We start from the raw sequence: 21457 nt of genomic DNA, 5'->3' as shown, positions 1-21457 counted from the left end.
CAGAATCACTATCTTCAAAGCATCTGTAGTCTTGTTAGGGGAACCAGACAACTAAACATGTGTGATGAGCATTACAAGAAGGGAAGTCAAAGGATAAAAAGGTTCTGTGTTGCAGAGCAATGGTACATAGACCTCTCAAAGGAAAGAACATTAAGCAACTTTAAAGCAGAATTATGAAGGATGATTCAGAGCTGTGAAAAACTGGGGAGAGATTTATGAAGACTCAGAGTTAAGAAAGTGATTGGACAGTAGCTAACACCTGTAATTCCAGCACTTTGGGAGACCGAGGTAGGTGGATCACTTGAGGTCAGGAGTTCAAGACTAGCCTGGCCAGCATGATGAAACCCTGTCTCTACTAAAAATACAAAAAATTAGCCAGGTGTGGTGGCAGGCACCTGTAATCCCAGCTACTCAGAAGGCTGAGGCAGGAGAATTGCTTGAACCCAGAGGCAGAGGTTGCAGTGAACCAAGATCTCGCCACTGCATTCCAGCCTGGGTGACAGAGTGAGACTACATCTCAAAAAAATGAAAAAGAAAGAAAGTGATTAGAGATTTTAAGGAAGTAAAAGGCCTTCTTTGTGCTTTTTGCCAAAAATGAGAGGGAAGGGAAAGAGTGACTGGAATCCCAAACAGTGGTCAGTAGGTATTATAAGGGGTTTGGAATTTCTCCTAAGAACAGCAGGGTTTAAATTCGGCAAGTGGCATAATAGACACTAAGAGGTATGTTAAACCCAAAACTAAGTCAGGCAATCTATGGGATTGGCCTGCCTGTGAGAATATAGATTCATATCCTCCAAGAAGACACTGGATATATGATCAGATATGATCACCACAGCCTTCCCATTTCACATTCATTTACTCCTGGGCCATTGTCCCATCCCAGATTTGTTCACTGATAGAATCTCCCCTTTCCCCTGCTTGAATTTAGTGTTTGTATTCAATCTACTTTAGTGTTGTTGCTGTATCTTCTGGCACTAGCCCATCCATGCTCTTGTCATTGCAAGACAATGTAGTTGTCCTGTCCACTCCCATTCTGACCATTTCCAGGCTCTTTTTCTGGTTGTGTCATTCTCGCCTGTGCCTAGGTGGCTGCAGAAACCCTCTTGCTCTGTGCAACCTAAAGTAAGACAGGCTGAAATCACAAGGTCAAGCAAGGACCTGGATTTGCTTCATAATGATAGCCTAAGGATGACTAATAAATAGGTTTCATTTCCTTTGTTAATTCCATTCAGTTAGTGATGCCTGCCAGTGCTGTTTTTGGAGGCTGAGCAAGAGCCAGTGTTCAAGTCAATTAATGATGACTACATGGACAGAAGTAAGAAAGTTAAGCAGTACATGCTTGGGTCATTTTTCTTCCCCAGTCCAGAGTAAATATTAATACCTGCCTATGGGAAGTCTATTCAGGTAGATCCAAGTCTCCATCCTTTATAAGTCCAGAAACCCAGGAGTCCTCTTGATACCCCTCTTTCCCTCTTTCACAGTCCCAATTCCTATAAGTCTCCCTCCCACGTGCCCATGTTTCTCCATCTCCACTGCCACGAATTTGGTCTAAGTTACCTTCATCTCTTGCCTGGATGATTACATTAACCATTTAATTCCTTTCATTCTCCCTTCCCTCTATATTAACCATTTCATTGAATCTACTCTTTTCTGTATTTCAGTTGGAATGATGTTGAAAAAAAATCTAAATGTGATCATTTCTTTGATCTCTAAGCCAAACACTTTAGTTGCTTCTAGTAGCTCTCGAGATAAACACCCAGCAAGGCCCAGCATGTCTCCAACCCCTCACCCTACTCCACTCCACTGCACTTGGCTGGACGCTAGCCATGATCCTTCTTTTGGTTTCTCAAACATGCTGTGCCCTCTTCAATCAGGCCTTTGCACATACTGCTCTCTTCTGCTAGAATCATATTCCACAACCATTAGCACACCTATAAACACATTTGTACATGCTCGCACACACACCCTTCAATTAACTGCTCATCTAAGTTAATCCTTTCACTTTGGACTCTCAATGAACCATTTGTGTCTCTTTCACATAACTTGTTACAGATGTAGTTGTATAATTATTTCTATGCTTATTTGATTACTACCTCAACTCTCCCACCAGACCATACAGCCATCATGTCTTGCTTGGTCTGTTCACCAATGTTCTCTATCTATTGCTGTGCTTGGAGCTAGAAACGGTTACAGGAATTATGAGTCATAGCTTTATAGCTACTTACTTTTCTGTTAAATGTTACACTAAGATAAATTTTTAATAAAGAGGAAGATTAAATGAAGAATGTCAAAATTGCGTATCTATACTCACCCATTTTTCCTGTAACCAAGAAAACCATATGAACATTTCTGTTGGCAAAGTCAACATTGTAATTACTAAATCAAAGGTAGACAATTCCAGTCTATGCAAATACAGAGCATGTTAATACATGTCAATATATACTTTAATATAGTTTAATATTTTAAAAACCAGTAATACAAAAAGGATTTAATTTTCAACTGTACAATATTACATACTCTCTCACTTCACAATTATTACTTGTAGAACAGTGGACTGAAAAGACAAGGATCAGTTAAGTCAAGTTCATAGTTACAGAAATCCTACAACAAATATATATTGAGGCCCTATATAAACCAGGTGTTATTCTAGGTGCTGGGATTATTGTACTGAACAAAAGAGACAAAAGGCATATCATTATAAAGCTTATATCTAAGTGAAATAGACAATAAACAAGATAAGTTAATAAAATATATAGAAAATTAAATAATGTTGAGTCCTAAGAAAGAAAAAATAAATAAAACAGGAAAGGAGCATGATATGGTTTGGCTGTTTCCCCACCCAAATCTCAGCTTGAATTGTAATAATCCCCACATGTCAAGGGCAGGGCCAGGCGGAAATAACTGAATCATAGGGGCAGTTTCCCCCATACTGTTCTCCTGTTAGTGAATAAGTCTCATGAGATCTGATGGTTCTATGAACATGAATTCCTCTGAACAAGCCTCTCTTGCTTGCTGCCATGGAAGATGTCCTTTTGCTCTTCCTTTGTTTTCTGCCATGATTGTGAGAGCTCCCAGCCATGTGGAACTGTGAATCCATTAAACCTCTTTCCTTTATTAATTACCCAGTCTCAGATATGTCTTTATTAGCAGTGTGAGAAGAGGCTAATGCAGAGCACATGAAATGAGAGACCAGGAGCATGTGACCACTGAGATATGGGCATAAGGGGAGGTCTCCACAAGAGGGTAACTTTTGCATAAAGACCTCAAGAAAGTGGGATGCATTCATTATTGCTTATTCATTCAATTTTCTACAATTATTTATAAACTGGGCTGTTTTAATGTCTGAAACTGTCTGTTTTTATTACCCACTTGCTTATAAAGCATCATTTATGAACAAATAAATTTATTCACATATTTTTTGTGGGCGTTGGGGTATGTCCTGGGTGCTCCCAAGGGATTATGTTGCTCACTAAGCATCACTTTTCCCACATGTCATAACCCAAAGACATCCAGGAGAATGGTGCAAACTGCTGGTAGATCTGCCATTCTGGGGTCTGGAGGACGGTGGCCCTCTTCTCACAGCTCCACTAGATGGTGCCCCAGTGGGACTCTGTGTCGGGGCTCTGACCCCACATTTCCCTTCTGCACTGCCCTAGCAGAGGTTCTCCATGAATGCCCCATCCCTGCAGCAAACTTCTGTCTGAGCGTCCAGGTATTTCCATACATCTTCTGAAATCCAGAAGGCAGAGGTTCCCAAACCCCAATTCTTAACTTCTATGTACTCGCAGGCTCAACACCATGTGGAAGCTGCCAAGACTTGGGGCTTGCACCCTCTGAAACCACAGCCTGAGCTCCACATTGGCCCCTTTCAGCCACATCTGGAGCTGCTGGGACACAGGGCACCAAGTCCCTAGGCTGCACACAGTATGGGTGCCCTGGGCCTGGCCCATTAAACCATTTTCTCCTAGGCCTCTGGGTCTGTGATGGGAGGAGCTGCCATGCAGACCTCTGACATGCCCTGGAGTCTTTTTCCCCATTGTCTTGGGGATTAACATTCAGCTCCTTGTTACTTACGCAAATTTCTGCAGGCAGCTTGAATTTCTCTTCAGAAAATTGTTTTTTCTTTTCTATCACATCATCAGGCTGCAAATTTTCCAAACTTTTATGCTCTGCTTCCCTTATAAAACTGAGTGCCTTTAACAGCACTCAAGTCATCTCTTGAATGCTTTTCTGCTTAAAAATTTCTTCCCTCAGATACCCTAAATCATTTCTCTCAAGTTCAAATTTCCACAAATCTCTAGGGCAGCAGCAAAATGCCACCAGACTCTTTGCTAAAACATAACAAGAGTCACCTTTGCTCCAGTTCCCAACAAGTTCCTCATCTCCATCTGAGACCATCTCAGCCAGGACCTTATTGTCCATGTCATTATCAGCATTTTGGTCAAAGCCATTCAACAAGTCTCTAGGGAGTTCCAAACTTTCCCAGATTTTCCTGTCTTCTTCGGAGCCCTCCAGACTGTTCCAACCTCTGCCTGTTACCCAGTTCCAAAGTTGCTTCTACATTTTGGGGTATCTTTTCAGCAGCGCCCAACTCCCAGTACCAATTTATTGTATTCGTCTGTTTTCACGCTACTGGTAAAGATATACCCGAGACTGGGTAATTTATAGAGGAAAAAGGGTTTAATTGGACTTACAGTTCCACATGGCTGGGGAAGCCTCACAATCATGGCAGAAAGCAAGGAGGAGCACATCACATCTTACATGAATGGCAGCAGGCAAAGAAAGAATGAGAGCCAAGTGAAAGGATTTTTCCTTATCAAACCATCAAATCTAGTGAGACTTATTCACTACCATGAGAACAGCAAGGAAGAAACCACCCCTGTGATTCAATTATCTCCCACCAGGTCCCTCCCACAACATGTGGGAATTATGGGAGTACAATTTAAGATGAGATTTGCCAAACCATACCACAAGGCATTATTCTGGGCCTTGGATACAAAAAGATGAACTCAAAGAGCTCCGAGTTTACCAACTGGTATATAAGCAAACCGGTGCCATGTGGCATAATAAATGCTGTGAGAAAGATCTGAGCAAAGGGACATGCTATTGGAGGTAGTGACTAATCCCCTTCACCACGGAAATGAGATTTACCCTAAAATTTGAAGATGAGTAGGAGTCCATGTGTAAACCATAGGAAATGACAATGGAGAAAGGATATTTAAGGACAGAAGAATAGTAGCACACGTTGTAGTGACCTGTGCTGAGTTTAACACAATAAATAGCCCATGATCTCCTGCTCAGAATAGAGGATGCAAGGATAGACAACACTGTCCCTCATTACAGGATCCTAGAGTGTGTTGGGGGTGGGAGAAGGAAACAAGGGTTAGCCAAGGAGAGCTGGACTTTTCCATTCAAAGATACAAATCTACAAATCTAGTTCCACAGATTTTTTTTTTTTTTTTTTTTTTTTTTGAGGCAAGGTTTTTCTCTGTTGACCAGGCTGGAGTGCAGTGGCACAAACACAGCTCACTGCAGTCTCGACCTCCCTGGCTCAAACAATCCTCCTACCTCAGCCTCCCAAGTATCTGGGACTATAGGCACATGCCACCATGCCTGGCTAATTGTTAAATTTTTGGTAGAGATGAGGTCTTGACATGTTGCCCAAGCTAGTCTCAGACTCCTGTGCTCAAGCATTCTTCCCAGCTCAGCCTCCCAAAGCGCTGGAATTACAGTCCTGAGCAACCACACTCAGCCTGGCTCCACACGTTTAACTTCAGATGAATTGCATTTAATAACTGCTTCCCTAGGCATTTCTTCGCATCAGAAAATCTGATGCAGAGTCCATGTGTCTGAAAAGCAGCTGAGTTCCACAAAAGGAAACCCACTGTGGGTCATCTTAGATTGCACTTGTAAAGTTTCTTAGTTTTTCATTTAAAAAATGTTTTTAGTTTGCATAATGTATGGTAGCAACAATTTTTGGCACCATTTGACATATTTTCATTGATTTCTTTTTAACTGTACTATTCTGTTTTTATTTGTTTGCATTAAGGATTCAATTAAGTAATCACTGAGTATCATGTGTATGTTTTGTTTAACTGTAGACATAATTGTGCACCACTACTTGCAGTGGTAATTACATTTTCAATTTCCAAAAATGGGGCTTGGAGAGTTTTTTTAGGAACAGCTATCTGATAAGGTGAAGGGGAAGCTTCCAACTGGCTCTGGGGTCTGATAGACTAGATACTGGACCTTCTTTGCTGTATAACCTTGAGAAACTACTTCTCCGAGACTTCGTTTTCTCATTTGTTAATGTACAATGAGTTATTTCTGCCACAGAGTTATGTTGAATGTTATATGAAATTATATACGAAGCTCTTAACTCAGTCCCTGGCCCACAGTAGTTGCTTCAGAGCCAACTAGATGGTAGCTCTGAAGTAAGAATGCGTATCTTTCCATGCCATTCTGGGAGCCTGTCAGTCTCTACCTGTAAAGTCTCCCTCTAGGATCTTGGCTGTCTTACTCTCTATGTATCTATATATCTCCCATATCTAGAATAGAGCTGACATGTAGTATGTTCTCAATAAATATTTGTTAGATGAATAAATAAATACATATAATGTTTGAACCCTCACCCATTTTTCAGGAACCCTCCTTAGAAACTCGTCCCTCATCTTCCTTAATGAACAATGGTTCTTTCCTCCTCGGAGGCTTTGTTGCATACTGTTAGCTCCAATCATAGGCATATCTCACGTGCTGCCTTAATTTATAATTTTCTAAGAGCCATGTGGATCAGATAAGAAGTGATTGGAATACATTTTGTAGGAAGTGCAGTTGTTAGAGCTATTTTGGGAATCAGGAGAATTTGGTTTCAATTCTTTGCTATTTATGATCTAGGTGTTCATGTTGCTAGGTAATCAGTTTACCATAACCATGTTTTTGTTTTATTTGGAAAATAATCTGTTTTATGGAGCTATAGTAAAGGTTGAATATCATAAAGTGCTTAGTAGTGCTTGCCACAGGATAGGCCAGCATTTCTCAATCCTACATGAGTATCTCAAAAACTAAGGAGTTTTTGAAAACTCCACCTGCTTGACCATTTTTCTCAGAGTCCAATTCAGTAGGTCTGGGTGGGGTCAGGACAGCTGCACTTTTATGAACCTTCAAAACATTCTGATGAATGGTCAGATCACAGAATCCATGGGATAGCCTCATAAATATGTGCATAGACTTGAATTTCCGGGAGGAACATCTTCTTAACTAGGTCCTGTGAATGAATACCTTTCTTGTGTCTCTCTTCAGTTCCCATTTCTTCCCTACACTTGGATCATTTTATGTGCTGCATCACCACCTTTTTACCTCCTGTGCCATTCTCTTCCTAACATAAGTTCTTCCATTTTTCTCACTCTGGTTATTAAAACATCACCGTAATACAACACTAGTGTAAGGATGATTTGCAATCAAACACTTTTACAAACTGACCGTGGGGTCCTGGAGTGTGTGTGGATTGTGTATTACAGCTCTATTGCCTCCCTTACAAGTGCAAATGCAGTGGCATCTTAATTAAACATCCCCAGCCATTGACAGAGCACTAGTGCCCCTCAAAGCTGTAATTAGCACCTACTCCCACCCAGCAGCAATTGAGAGAACAGGGCCACAAGTACCTGGGAAGTTGACAAATAGCACAAATGAACACAAAATGGACATGATGTTGGAGCATTTGCAGAAAGCATGCCTCTTAGTCCTGTGATGGGATAGCACTCAAGAGAAGAAACAGCTTCATCGTATGTCATTCAATGGGCACTTCATTAATAAAGCCTTTTGCATGAGAGGCAGAGTTAAGTAGAGGTGAGAGGAGGGAGAAGGATTTGATGCCACGCCCCTCACATATTTTATTGCATTGAATTCTCACAGCAACTCTTTGAAGTAGATGATATTATTGCTATTAATATTTGCCAAATTAGGGAACTAAGGCAGAGAAAGATGAGGTAGTTTACCTAATGGATATCCAATGATAGAGTTGGAATCTAAATTTCTTCATCAGACTCAATCCAAGACTTTTCCCATCTCACCAAGAATCCCAGCAAGGAATAACAAGGGAAAGGACCACACCCTGCAACTGCCGCTTGATTAACTGTTCAGGTTGTGCAAGTAACTTAATCTCTCCTGGACTCAGTCTGTCCATTATATGAAAATGATTATTTCTGCAAGCTGATTGTCAGGGTTTTGAGAGAAACACATGAAAGAATGAATGGTGAAAATGCTTAATACCCATAAATAACTACAAAGATATGAGGAACTGTGATGATTAGAACGTGCCTGTCTTAAACTCAGTTTGACACTATAGTAAACCATAGACCAAGAAAAATTTTATCTCTCTGTAGTGATATGCCTCAACTAGATACTTCCGCATGACCTATTATTATCATATCAATGATAATTACCCTATTTTCTATTATTCAACTAAAAGTATTAAACTGCATCTATCACAGTAAACCATGTAACCAAGTAAACCATGTGTCAGAAGCCAGCCTCTTGCCTAGTTTCCACAACACAAGGACTTTTTAGAATTTAATTCATGTTGCTAGTTAACCCATTACTTTGCTTTTATCTACAGCGGTGATCACAACAGAAATATTATTGTTTGGTGTTAGGAACCCACTTTCAGGCTGCGTGTGTCTCACTTCCTCTCATCTTTGATAAAGAGCTAGTGCCTTGTAAGCCTGGTTTCTTTTGTATGTTCCCTGTTTCTATAGGTGTAGCTCACTGTACCAGGCAACTAAACTCAAAACTAGCTATCATGGTGGGCACACCCTCTTTCTTTCCTGCCATCTCGGCTGCCAGTTCTATGAATCTTATCTCACCTGGACACTCCAGGAGCTTCCCCACCTGGTCCCTCTGCCTCCAGCCTTGGCTCCTTCCCAGAACACTTTCTCCAAATCCCAGCCAAAGTGATCTTTTAAAACATAAATCCACTTATGTCACTCTGCTGCTTAGTACCGTTTAGTGGCTTTCAGTTGTAGTTGGAATTAAAGGCAAACATCGTATGCTCACCTGCAAGATCTAGCTACACCTCCAACCTCATTGCTATCACCACCCTCCAGCCACACCATTGCTCGTTTCTGCCTCAGGATATTTGTAGTTATTATTTTTAATTCCTGGATTTCTCATTGCACTACACAAGACAGACTCCTTCCAGATTTTCAGGTCTCAATTTTAAATATCAGTTCCTTGGTAAGGCCATTCTTAATCCCTGATATGAATTGCTGTCATCAACCATTGTACTCTCTCATCATGACCTGTTTTTGCATGGCACTTATCACATTCTGTAAATGTGTGGAGGTATCTTTGGGTATGTAATACTTAATGTATCTTCCTTATTAGAATGTAAGCTCCACCATAGTCAGAACCACATCCATTTGGTTCACCACTATATATCCAACACCCAGCAGAGTGCCTGGCAAATAATAAGTACTCAATAAATATTTGTCATATTCATAGAATGGTATAAAATTAGCAATTCCAAAGGGAGTTCATCCAAAAGCCCCATGACTTCTCCACCCTCCACCCTCCCATCTGAGACTCGCTGGTCAGCCTAACAGGAACGTCCCTCTTCATTTGTTCCAGGAGCGGCTAGTGCTTTCTGTGCTTCCCCGGTTTGTTGTCCTGGAAATGATCAACGACATGACCAATGTGGAAGATGAGCACCTGCAGCACCAGTTCCATCGGATCTACATCCATCGCTATGAGAACGTCAGGTGAGAAACACAACACCCCTGCCCCGGCTCTCCACGTGATCCATGTGTGTTTGGGTGCTCTCATTGCACTTCCGTGACTTCTGTCTGCTTGAATGTCAGCACCTTTCCTCATTTGGTTGATTAATTCATTATCTAGTGATTATTCATCAGAGAGTGCTACATTTCCAAATTAAGGCTGGAGAAGAATGTCACAGAATAAAATTATATTTGCTGGTTGACTTACTGCCTAGCTCTCCTACAGTAGGCATGTCTGTCTTTACATTTTGAGTGGGAAAGGCAAACACCTTTTAGACTATGATAAGAAAAATAATCCCAGAATGTAATCTGGGGGTTTCAGGTGTGATCACATACATCTCCTCCTTATATTCTCATAAGTGTGTTTAAAACAATACAAAAAGGATGACAGTTTATCTTCCTTTGCAAACATATTTTTGGCCAACCATCCATCTATCCATCCACCCATCCATCCATCCATCCATGTATCTTCCCACTCACTCCCCCATGCATGCATCAGTGCCCTGTATGTGCCCAGCACAACACTGGACAACATGGCATGTACTGAAAATCAAAGGATGAACTCAATGGTGAGGCAGACCAGCTTTAAAATCCCAATTCTGCCTATTCCTTGTTTGTGATCTTGGGAAATTTATTTACCTGAATCTCAAAATTCTTCCCTGTAAAATGAGCATCTTCTTAGCCACTTTGCAGAGTTTTATGTGGATCATGTAAGTGAAGATTAATACAAAATATAAAACAGGCAGAGTTCAGCAAGTAGTAGAGCATTCAGTATACTGTAGTTCATTTCAGACATGTTTCCTAGTTGCAGTCAAAAGAATCCAACCATGACTGATTTAAAAGAAATGTATTGGCCGGGCGTGGTCGCTCACGCCTGTAATCCCAGCACTTTGGGAGGCCAAGGTGGGCGGATCACGAGGTCAAGAGATTGAGACCATCCTGGCCGACATGGTGAAACCCCATCTCTACTAAAAATACAAAAATTAGCTGAGTGTGGTGGTGCATGCCTGTAGTCCCAGCTACTCGGGAGGCTGAAGCAGGAGAATTGCTTGAACCCAGGAGGCGGAGGTTGCAGTGAACTGAGATCGCACCACTGAACTCCAGCCTGGCAACAGAGCAAGACTCCATCTCAAATAATAATAATAAATGTATTGAAAGGTTATGTCATGGATTACAGAATAGGTAGGAAAGAATGGAGAAGTACATGAGGGAAATGGGCCAGAATGAAGCAAGGCCACACAGTGAAAGGCATAGGCAAAATCAAGCCAGAGCACTAGGCCAGTTAGGAGGCCACTGCCACTGTCTCTGACCAGTCCATTGCTTGTGCAATCAACCCTGTCCCCTGACACGGCATGCCACCACTGCAATTCCTCCTGCAGCCCCAGAAACTGATATTGCTGTCTTTGCTCTGCCCTGACTTCCTGCTCCTGCTGCTTCATTGCATCTCAAGTTAAAGCCTGGAGCAGATGGGTCTGATTGGCTGAGCCCAGTCATTTTCCTTAAGTGCCTGGAAAGCAAGTCTCTGGCATTTTCAGTTTATACAGTGGAACTGTATTTCCCACCCACCAAATATCATAAGGTAAAAATTTCCCAAACATAGAGTCAGAGTTCTTACATTAAGCAACTTCAAAAATGTCAAACCTATTCTCATAGTTCCTTTCTTCCTAATGTCAGCAGGACAGAGGACAATTTTGCACTTAGCATCTGTAGGTGTTCTATTCCTGGCATGCAGGAACACATGTTTTAAAATTCAGTAGAGATCATGATTCTAACACAACCCTTCAGCGGGCATAGCAGGATAGGTCATTCCCAGGGTTTTGTCCAAGAATTGAGCTACACTGATTTAGATGCTTGAGTTTGCAAAACAGCCCTTTGTCAAACAGCAATTCCAGTAAGAGATGGGCCCCAGATCTAGGAATTGGTCCCACACATAACAAGAACTCTTCAATACTAGTTCTAAGACAATAGGCACCTATTAATCATAATAGAATATGGGGTTTGATTATTAAGCAGGCAACGAATGCCAAGAGATCATAAAAGGAGGAAAACCTGGGGCAAGGAGGTGGAGGGCGGGGACAGGGAGATAGGTAGAGACACCTTCCTGGAAGAGATGATGATTCTTCTTGGCTTTATTTGAGACGAAGTCAGCCAAGTGAAAAACACAAATACACGAATTCTGAGCAAAGGGGTCAGCAGAAGTGAAGGCAGAGCCACGGTCCATGCAGAGAATCATAGGTGGTGTTCCATATTCCTTCCCTTGTGGCAAAATGGCTTGACCATAAATGCAGATCCAGAGAAGGCAGAAATCGCGTGAATATTTGGGGAAAAAATAAATATTTAATTACATACTCATCTACAAATATATACAAATCATATAAATTTATAAATAAAATATGTGGCATATGATGAAAGTACCTGTCACCATGGAGAAAGAAGGAGCGAAAAATACCTTTAAAAAGAAAAATAAGGAAAATTCAACAAGCCAGGGCGTCCACACCAACATGCTCAGGTGCCTTAAGTGCAATAAACAACATGTTCGGCGGCTCGCTTTCTGCAGGGATCCTTTTTCAGTGCTCCAGTTACTCCTGAGCAGCTAGTTTCTTCTGCCCCCACCCTCCAACCCTGCCCATTTATTTTAAGTCATTGAACTGAGTTCTTGTGCTGGAGACCCTTTTCCAGAAGTTCACGCCGCAGTACATTAAAATTTCGTTTTCCGCTCTCCGTGTCTCCGCGTTTTCAGAGCCGTTACTAGGGGGAGGAGAATTGATGCAGAAACCAGCCGCCGGCCCTGTTGCTCCCGGGCTATTCTCAGAGCAGCGTGGCGAGATGCCCGCGGCTACGGGGTTTCGGGAAGATGAACTCAGCTCGGGGCGGCGGGGCGTCTCCTGCCCACTGCGAGGCTGCGGGGTGCTAAAATAAGACCGGAGCCTTGAAAGCAGAGGAGGACGGTCCCTAGCCCAAGTCGGAGAACAAAGCCAATTGGCTGCTCCACCCCCTTCCCCAACCCCCAAAGCAACCCCGCTGCGGTGTTGGGAGCATTTTTGAAATCATTTCCAAACCCGTCACCCTCTTCATGGTAAACTGCCTGGTGCATTATTTCTTCTCCCTTGCCTTTTTTTTTTTTTTAATTTTGAAGACTCTTTCCTTAAAAAGTGCTGTACACTTCTAAGTCTTGACTTACATTTCATACCACTGTTTACCTTCATCAGGAAAGGGCATGGTTAAAGGCGCCATGCTTGGGGGCATTCGTGTACCCACTTGGGCTGGGGTAGCCACACCCTTGGTGAGACTTCGACTGCATCACTTCATCCCTGTGGGCCTCCGTTTCCCAACCCAAAAGCTGGGCTCTTTGAACGCTCAAGTTGATTTCAGCTATCAACCTCTGAGACTTCTCCAGGTTCACCTGAGGATCCACCTGGCCACCAGCTTTTTACTGGAAGTCATTCAGGCTCTCCATCCCACCTACCCAATTCTATTTATCTTTCTTGTTTTTCCCCCAGATACTTGAGACACTTGTATTCGTTAGGGTAATGCTATCTGCTCTTTCAAATACCCTTTCAATTTCATTGATTTTTTAACAATCAAATTTATTCACACAAGTGTCCACTGCTGATATTACCGGTTCGGTTCGTGGGTGATTCAGGAACAAAGACTCCTTTGTTTTGTAACTACCATCCCTTGGGCCTCAAAGTTCCCGGCATTTTGTTATTGGAAGGGGAAGCACAGAGTACTCACACACACTTTTTTTTTACCACCTTAACCAGAAAATGACATATGTCATTTCTGCTCAGATTCCATTAGGGAGAATCAATTCCAGGTGCCCACCTAGAAACAAAGTTGGCTGGGAACAGTGCCTCTGGCTCAATGACTTTTCCTAGTGACAGGTGGATTGACTATGCAAACAGAGGCATGGATTTGGTGGACAGTCATCCTTCTCTGTCAAGGTTCTTTTTCCTATTTCCTGTTGGCCCTGCCAACTCCATTTCATGTACATTTGCACATTTGCTGACACATATTTTGTGGGTCTGTCTGGGAGACACGTTTGTCTTTATCTTTCCCTATGCCATGGTAGATATTTTAGTGACCCATTGTCAAGGATCAGAAAAATCCTCATTTTTAGACTCTTGCTCAGTCTGTTCATTTTCTTGACTGGCTGTTAATTTCCAACCAGCCCTGTCAACATGTGTGATCACTACATCTGTCCTGTAGACTAGAGTTTCACGAACAAGCAAAATGCAATTGAATGGACCTAGAGAACTTGATGACTTTCTAGATCCATCCGCATGGCAGTTAAGCACTTCCAGATTCATAAAAACTTCCCAAAGAAGTTATATACCCTTCATTTATTGAGAATTATGCAATGATTTACAAGTTTATCTTCTTATGGTAGTCCTACAGAGTAGCTTTAATGACCTTTGCTGTATAATCAAGAAAAATGGAAGCTCAGAGAGGTTAAGTAACTTTCCCAAGAACACACAGTTATGATATTGGAACACCGAACACATCTGAAACTTAGTGAGAGGAGTCTACACAGGGACCACGTTCCTAATGATTCTATTGAACTCTGCAAAAGCTTCCTTGGGGATTCTATTTGAAGAGTGACTATTAGGTAACATGACTTATTTTTAGCCAAATAAACAACTTATATAACCAAATTAGAGTTGAAAATTACTATGGCCCCCTTGGTATATTCATCCTGGAAAGCTGCAAATTATGCCAAGAATCAAAAGACTTGATGATCTGAGCCCAGCACCTGGGGGTGGCAGAAAGAGCAATGGAAGCAGAACCAGGGCCCTGGTTTCTGCCTCTGGTCTTTTATTCAATGAATCCTTATTGTACAACTATGACTTAAACCAGTGCTTCTGAGTCTTAAATGTGCACACAAACCATCTACATCTCAGTTAAAGCAGATCGTGCTACAGTGGGTCTGGAGAGGTGGCTTGAGAGTCTACATTTCTAACAATTTCATGAGATGCCACTGGGGGCCATGACCATGCTCTGAGGAAGGAGGACTTAATTCTGAATGTTTCTGTTGATTGGACTAAGGAAATATGTAATACGGCCAACTGTGTGCTGGGCAGGTGGGATGCAGAGGTGACTTCATTCTTGTTCTTCAGCTAATAGATGGAGCACACTTAGCCACATATGATTGTGCTATTGAGAGTTAAGTGTTATGACAGAGAGGGGCACCAACAGGGTGAGAAGCTTGAGTTGGGGATAACTGGATATGCTTGGGGAAGTCTCCAGAAGGGTATAGACTCTTAACATGATTTTAACACCTGAGTGGGGCTTTGAAGGACGAGTCAGATTTTAACAGGTAGCAAAAGGGGTAAAAAGCTATACCAGGGAGCAGGTATAGCATGTACAAAGATACAGGTGCATAATGTATGATGGGATCAAAAGACCTGGAGAAGTTTGATGATATTGGAACACTGAAGACATCTGAAACTTTTATGACCTTAGCTCTCAGGGAATCCATTTGTTCTTTCAATAGGCTGTGAGCTTTATAAAGGCTAGGATGATGCTATCATCTGCTCACTACTTTATCTCCACTGCCTGGTGTATAGTAGTCATTTAATTAATAAGCTGTTGAATGAATAAATAAATCGGTAAACATCCTTGCCATAGACAGATGGATACTGGTAGCTTTGGGCTTATGGATTCATAAAGGGAATGTGTTAAACCAAGTGATCTAAGAGCCTGTCCACTTCCCACCTGTCATAGCAATGACTTTTCTTGCTTCAAAAGTAGCACAGTTGAGCAATAAAGAGTATGGATGCCAGAGCCAGGCTTCCTGGTTCAAATTCTAGCTCTTCATGATTATAGGCAAGATACTTAGGCCTCAGTTCCATAAAATGGAGAAGAACATGATAGGTTCTCCCTCATAAGTTACATGGAATAAATGAGTGAATACATGTAGGGCTCTCAGAGCATTACCAAATCCACAGTGAATACTGTGTAAGTGTTGCTGCTGCCTGGCAGTTCGGGCTTCATCAACAGTTAGGAATGCTTTTAGCTATAAGTAATACATAATCGAATGAATAGCCATATTATTTTCTACCTGTTACCTCTCTCTTCTCTTTCTCTCTCAAATATAACATGCAATTATAGTATAATTTTGTAAAATGATGATAACAAAAGCTAACACATTTAAGGAACATTTACTATGCTGGCAATTGCCAGGTGATGTGCTAAACACTATCCACTAATGAGGCAAGTATGACAGTTATCTCCAGTTTACAGAGCTAGGGCTTACAGAAGTTCAGGAAGTTGCCCAAGGTCATAGAATTCGTAAGTGGTGAGCTAAGATTTGAACCCAGATCTATCTAGACTCAAATTCTGTGCATATGATCATATGCTCTGCCACCACAGAACTGTAGAAGACAATGGCAGTATAGTCACTCTGCCAAAGGTAGATTTGTAAACTGAAAATCTATTGGCATCATGTCCATGCTTAAATCCCATTCACTAGCTTTCCATCACTTTCAGGACAAAGTCTACATTCTTCATCTTGGCTTACCAGCCCCTTCTCCATCATTGTCCCACCTATATTTCTGACCTCATCTCTCTCTTCTGTCTTCCTTGCTCAGTCATATCTTCTGACTGGCTGCCCTTGAATTACTGCAGAACCTTGATATGTATATTCTTCCACCAGACCCTAGAATGTACTGTTCTCTCTGCTCAGAGCATCCATCCTCCCAATCACTTCACTCATCACATTCTTCAAGAACCAGCTGAGACTTTGCTCTACTGGGAGACTCCTGATCCCTCTGTGGCTGGTCACTCCCCAGTACGTCCTTCAATCACAGTGATCATCACCCTGCACTGTTTCCATTTTTCTTTTTGTCTTTCCAGCTCCATTCCTCAGACTCAGCATCTTGAGGAAAGGCACTAGGTCTTATATATCATTTAATCTAACTTTCTAGCCCAGTGCCTAGCTGAACACATAGTAAATATGTAAATATTTGCTGAAAGAATGAGCCATTCAATAATTAACTAAAGCAATAGATCTAAGGATTCCTAATGATTTCATGAATGGACTTTGCAGAAGGTAAAAATCCCTTTAAGTGAGGTGCAAAATTTTGAATGTTCATACATTTTTGGGAGAGATAATCCATAGTCTATGTCAAATTCTTAAAAGGGTTTGTAAAGGAGATGAATTTTAAGAATTATTGAATACATGTGGTTACTGATGTAAGTCAACACATTCCACAATGTCTTCTAGCCCAATGACCTATTTCATTAAAACTAAATTACACTTATAGGCTGATTGTAAGACTTGTCATTATTTTAGGCAACACTAAGAAAAGATGTAAAAAGCTCGACACACAGCTAAAGTGATCAATTGTAAGACACATCTCACTTTCAGAGAGGATGAAAAATGAGAAATGATCAAATATGGTATCCTGTTTGGTGTCCTATCTTTCCTTTCAGAGGTCCCTGAGATGACATGGTAAGATAATTGGAGCAATGTCCCTCAGTGCAATTCAACCAAATGGACAATCCCAGCTATGCCATGTGCCACTAGTGAGATGCTGGGCAAGTCTCCTTGCCTCTCTGAGCCTGTTTCCTCATGGGCTGAATGGAGAGAACTATGCTTACCCCACAGAGTAACTGGATGGCTTAACTAAGAGAGTAACCTGGCTTTTAGAAGGCTTTTGGAAGCTGCCCTGTCCCTTATACCAGGCCATATACATAGAACAAGACCTCACCTAACGGAAATCTTTAGTAACGTGAGAGTTTTGGGAAATTAATTATTCTGCCTGGGGTCTCCCAGATTTGCCACCTATTGTCATAATTTTTGAGAAATGCCTATTTACCTGCCATATTGAGTACTGTACCTGTCATTGGGTTCAAGATGATGAGGTTTTGGGTTCTGCCCCTGCCCCTTGTGACTATTTTACTCTGTGTTCATTGCATGTGCATTGCTGTTCTTTGTGAAAATATAGAGACAATTCATAAAGCTTCATCTTGCTTTTCACAAGAAATTGACATCTTCATGGTGACAAATTCTCTCTTGGATTGTTTGCATTGCCCACTCTACACAGCCCTGCACAGCAAAAAAGGGCTTCCTGTTGTTCCCTTGTCCTTCCTGAGCTCCTGGGTGGACTCTGCTGAGATATTTATTAAATACTGAGACGTTCCTCCTGACTCTCATGGCAGCGAGAGCTAAAATCTCAGACCACAAAGACAGTTTATCTACTGGGATGGTGTTGATGCGTATCCCAAGATGGACTAAAATATTAATATACTTTCTCCCCCCACCCCCACCCTCTTCCCTGTGTTTAGTATTCTTTTTGCAGATGTTAAAGGATTTACCAACCTCTCCACGACCTTGTCTGCTCAGGAGCTGGTCAGGATGCTCAACGAGCTCTTTGCCAGATTTGATCGACTGGCCCATGTGAGTTGAATTTAATTCCCTCCTCGTCTTTTGCAGGAGTGAGGGACTGCATATGGAATAAGGAAAGAGAAGGATTCAGCCTTCTTCCCCAATGTCATTACCATTCTGCATCCTGTCCCTAGGCATGGACCCTGATCCTCTCACATTCTGGGGACTGATGTTAGCTATTTACGGGTCTCAGGCAGGAGGTTTGTCAGATTACTTTTCTCAATTGAGAAACAGCTGGTTGAGGGACAATCAAACCCAAGTCCTTTTTATCTGCTTTCCACGCCCCTATCATTGCTTCCCCTTGCACGTGGCCAGGTGCCATCCAGCTGCAGCTTCAGTGCTCATGCATGCAGTAATGATGGCCTGCAGTTTCCCAGCCAACCCTGGCCATCTGGGATGAATTAGCGTGTTCTCAAAAACCAGTAATCTGCTGGGCCATCCCACCACCATTTTGATCAACCTAACTTAAGAGCTTTGTTTTTAGCCAACAAGACAGTACCTTCATTTTCCAGCTGACTTGATCAGAGCTAAGCTAGAAAACAGATTAAAGGAGATGGACATTTGCTATCAAAACAGATTCATAGTCCTAAAGCCGCTTGAGTTACGAAGTAGTATCATTATCACACTGTACTTTAGAGTGGGCTTTGGGTTCAAATAGACATCTTAATTTCCTGCTTTGTAAAGTGTGTATGTTAGTGCCAACTTCACAGAGCTGTAATGAGAATTAAATAAGACCATATCAGTGGGAGTTCATTTTCAGAGCATCAAAATGTCCTCTTTTAAGTCTGCCTCACTCTATGGGAAATACATTCATACTTGCATTTAAGCACCTACTAGGTATTGTACATGCTGCTCTGTGTTAGGAACATGAGAATAATGAAAACACACCTCCTCCCTTCCTCGAATTAAGTCTAGTTCAGTATTCATAAATAGGTAAGGAATGTAAAATGTGCCACGTGTTATGAGGAAGGTAAGTCTGGGGGCCATGGAAACACAGAGGCAACATATGACCTTTAGATGACAGAAGATTTATTGAAGAAAGTAACTCTTAAGCTGAGTCTTAAAAATGATATAAACAATACAATAGAATACTGTTCAGCAATAAAAATAGGATTATCCACTCTTATGTGCAACATCAATGAATCTCAAGTGCAGTATGCCAAGTGAAAGAAACCAGATACAAAAGGCTAGGTATTTTATGACTCCATTTACAAGACATCCTATAAAAGGTACAATTACAGAGGCAGAAAACAGATAAGTAGCTTCAAGGAGGGCTGGGAATGGAGTAAGCATATGGATAGCAATGGAGCATGGGGTGGGGTGATTTGGGGGATTACATAGCTGATTTATATTTTTATTATGGTGGTTGTTTTATTATTATAGTTTTGTAGAGAGAGGGCATGGAGCCCCAGTCAGACAGACATGGGTTTGAATTTGTCAAGAAGGTGATTTTATTATACATAATTTATACACTAATTACCAAGGCAAAGAAATCAGAGCAGGATATTTTGTGCAGAGGAGAAAACAAGCATAAAGATGTTACTCTGTATTTGTGAAGAAACCAGAAGAGATTGCTGGACGATAAAGTACAAGGTAGGAAGTGGTGGAGATGAGGCTAGAAAGACAGGCAGGGACTTGTCAAGCAACCTTAGTATAAATTTCAGCTACTGAAAAGCTACTAGCTAGGAGACTGACAGGGGCAGAGGAGGAAGTGGAAACTGAGGGATCCTCCTAATAGAAGGGTTGGTTTTAGCTGAAGTGCTAGAGACTGGGGAAAAACATGTATACCATTTCCTTTTATTGTTGCATCGGTGGTGGTTGGTATCAGTTACACATAGCTATTCCATTTCCTATTATGGTTCTGATATTTTTTATCAAAGATGCCAAGATGAACAAAAACGGCCATCCAAAGGCCATTGGCAGATGTGATTAAGGTGGGTTTCTGGTGTCACAGTAAACCCTGCTGACCCAGAGAAAGAGAAAGGATACTTTTTCAGGTACTGTGCAAGACTGAAAAGACAAAACCAGTCCTTCCCCTCAGGAAGCTCAGAGTCTGGCAAGGGAAAATCACATGTGAATGCATAGCAGCCTCCATGGAGAGGGCAAGAAGACCAGGCTTCCAGGGTGCTGTGTGTCTGACGAGAAGAGGCCGTCCCAGGGAACTTCAACCTTATCTACAGTTTCATTTTTACTAGGACAATATATTCACGTACTACTTAGGTGATTACAATTAGATAAAATACTATAAAGTTTTTTGGGATTTCTAACTTTTTAAAAAAGTACACTGATAGCACTAATGTTTTTGCTTAGAGAGTCTTTTCTTTTTCATTTGTATTGAGTTTTTCTGCTTATTAAAGTTATACATGTTCATTACATAAAATTGAAACATCAAAGATGTACACAATGCAAAGTATACATCCCTGTGATTCTACCCTGTGAACAATATAACCATCTTTGATAATTTGGTGCATTCATCTCCTAATTTTTGTCTATTGTCTGTATGTGCAGTTTCATAAACTCTTGGGAATTTTCCAAGATTTTGATAATGTCAAAGTCATCAAGACAGGAAGAGAGGATTGCAATAAGGCCAACTCAATGAAATTTTCAAGAAGATCCTCACCCTACTTCATTTTTCTTTTTGAATATTTTTTTCCAAAGCAGTCTGGCTTCCTTTATGTGAACTTTTCAAGGTAGTTTCTGGTACAAATAAGTTATTCAGATATTACTGTCAAGTCATCTGACAGCTCATAGTATTTGATCAGAAAAATGTGTCTGCAAATTGACAGACCTTGACAGATAAGAATCCAGGCCTTTAATATATTATATATATTACATACATTTTATTTTTATATATAAAATAATTTTATATAATATATATGCATACATACAACCATGTATTTGGGACCCAAAGAGTTTCAAGGAGGCTACCAGCTCCACCTTTTGTTGGAAGAATAACAAACCCTGGACATGAGCATCATCACATCATTATCCAATGTCTGCCTCAGAAGAGTAATAAACTATTTTACACAATCTCCTTCTAAAGCACACTTTTGTCAGGAGACCTACCATTCTGGACTTTGCCATAATTCCTGCAGTTTTGCTGAGAGAGAGCATGGAGCCCCACAATCAGACAAACATGGGTTTGAATTCTCCTTCTGCCTATTACTTGCCGTGTGGCCTTTCCCTCAAGCCTGCTGTTCCCATCCGTAAAATGGCACGTGACTTAGAAAGTGGTCCTGAAGACTGAGATAAGTGTAATGCATTTACCACACTGCCTGGCACATTGTACATGCTCAAT

At 41.4% G+C, this 21457-nt stretch overlaps 1 protein-coding gene across 3 annotated transcripts in view; it reads left to right on the top strand.

The window, feature by feature from the left end:
* Positions 1-21457, top strand: part of ADCY8 (adenylate cyclase 8) — a 260213-nt gene that overhangs the window by 80294 nt on the left and 158462 nt on the right. For all 3 annotated transcript variants that reach the window (XM_054499607.2, XM_054499609.2, XM_054499608.2), the window contains exons 3-4: positions 9625-9755; positions 18060-18171. In XM_054499607.2, the coding sequence (XP_054355582.1) occupies positions 9625-9755; positions 18060-18171 (243 nt within the window). The remainder of the gene's footprint in view (positions 1-9624; positions 9756-18059; positions 18172-21457) is intronic.

This window comes from Pongo pygmaeus, chromosome 7 (genome assembly GCF_028885625.2).
Source record: "Pongo pygmaeus isolate AG05252 chromosome 7, NHGRI_mPonPyg2-v2.0_pri, whole genome shotgun sequence".
NCBI classification, from domain to species: domain Eukaryota; kingdom Metazoa; phylum Chordata; class Mammalia; order Primates; family Hominidae; genus Pongo; species Pongo pygmaeus.
The sequence above is the reverse complement of the archived record's forward strand: the minus strand, read 5'-3'. Positions and strand labels throughout refer to the sequence as shown.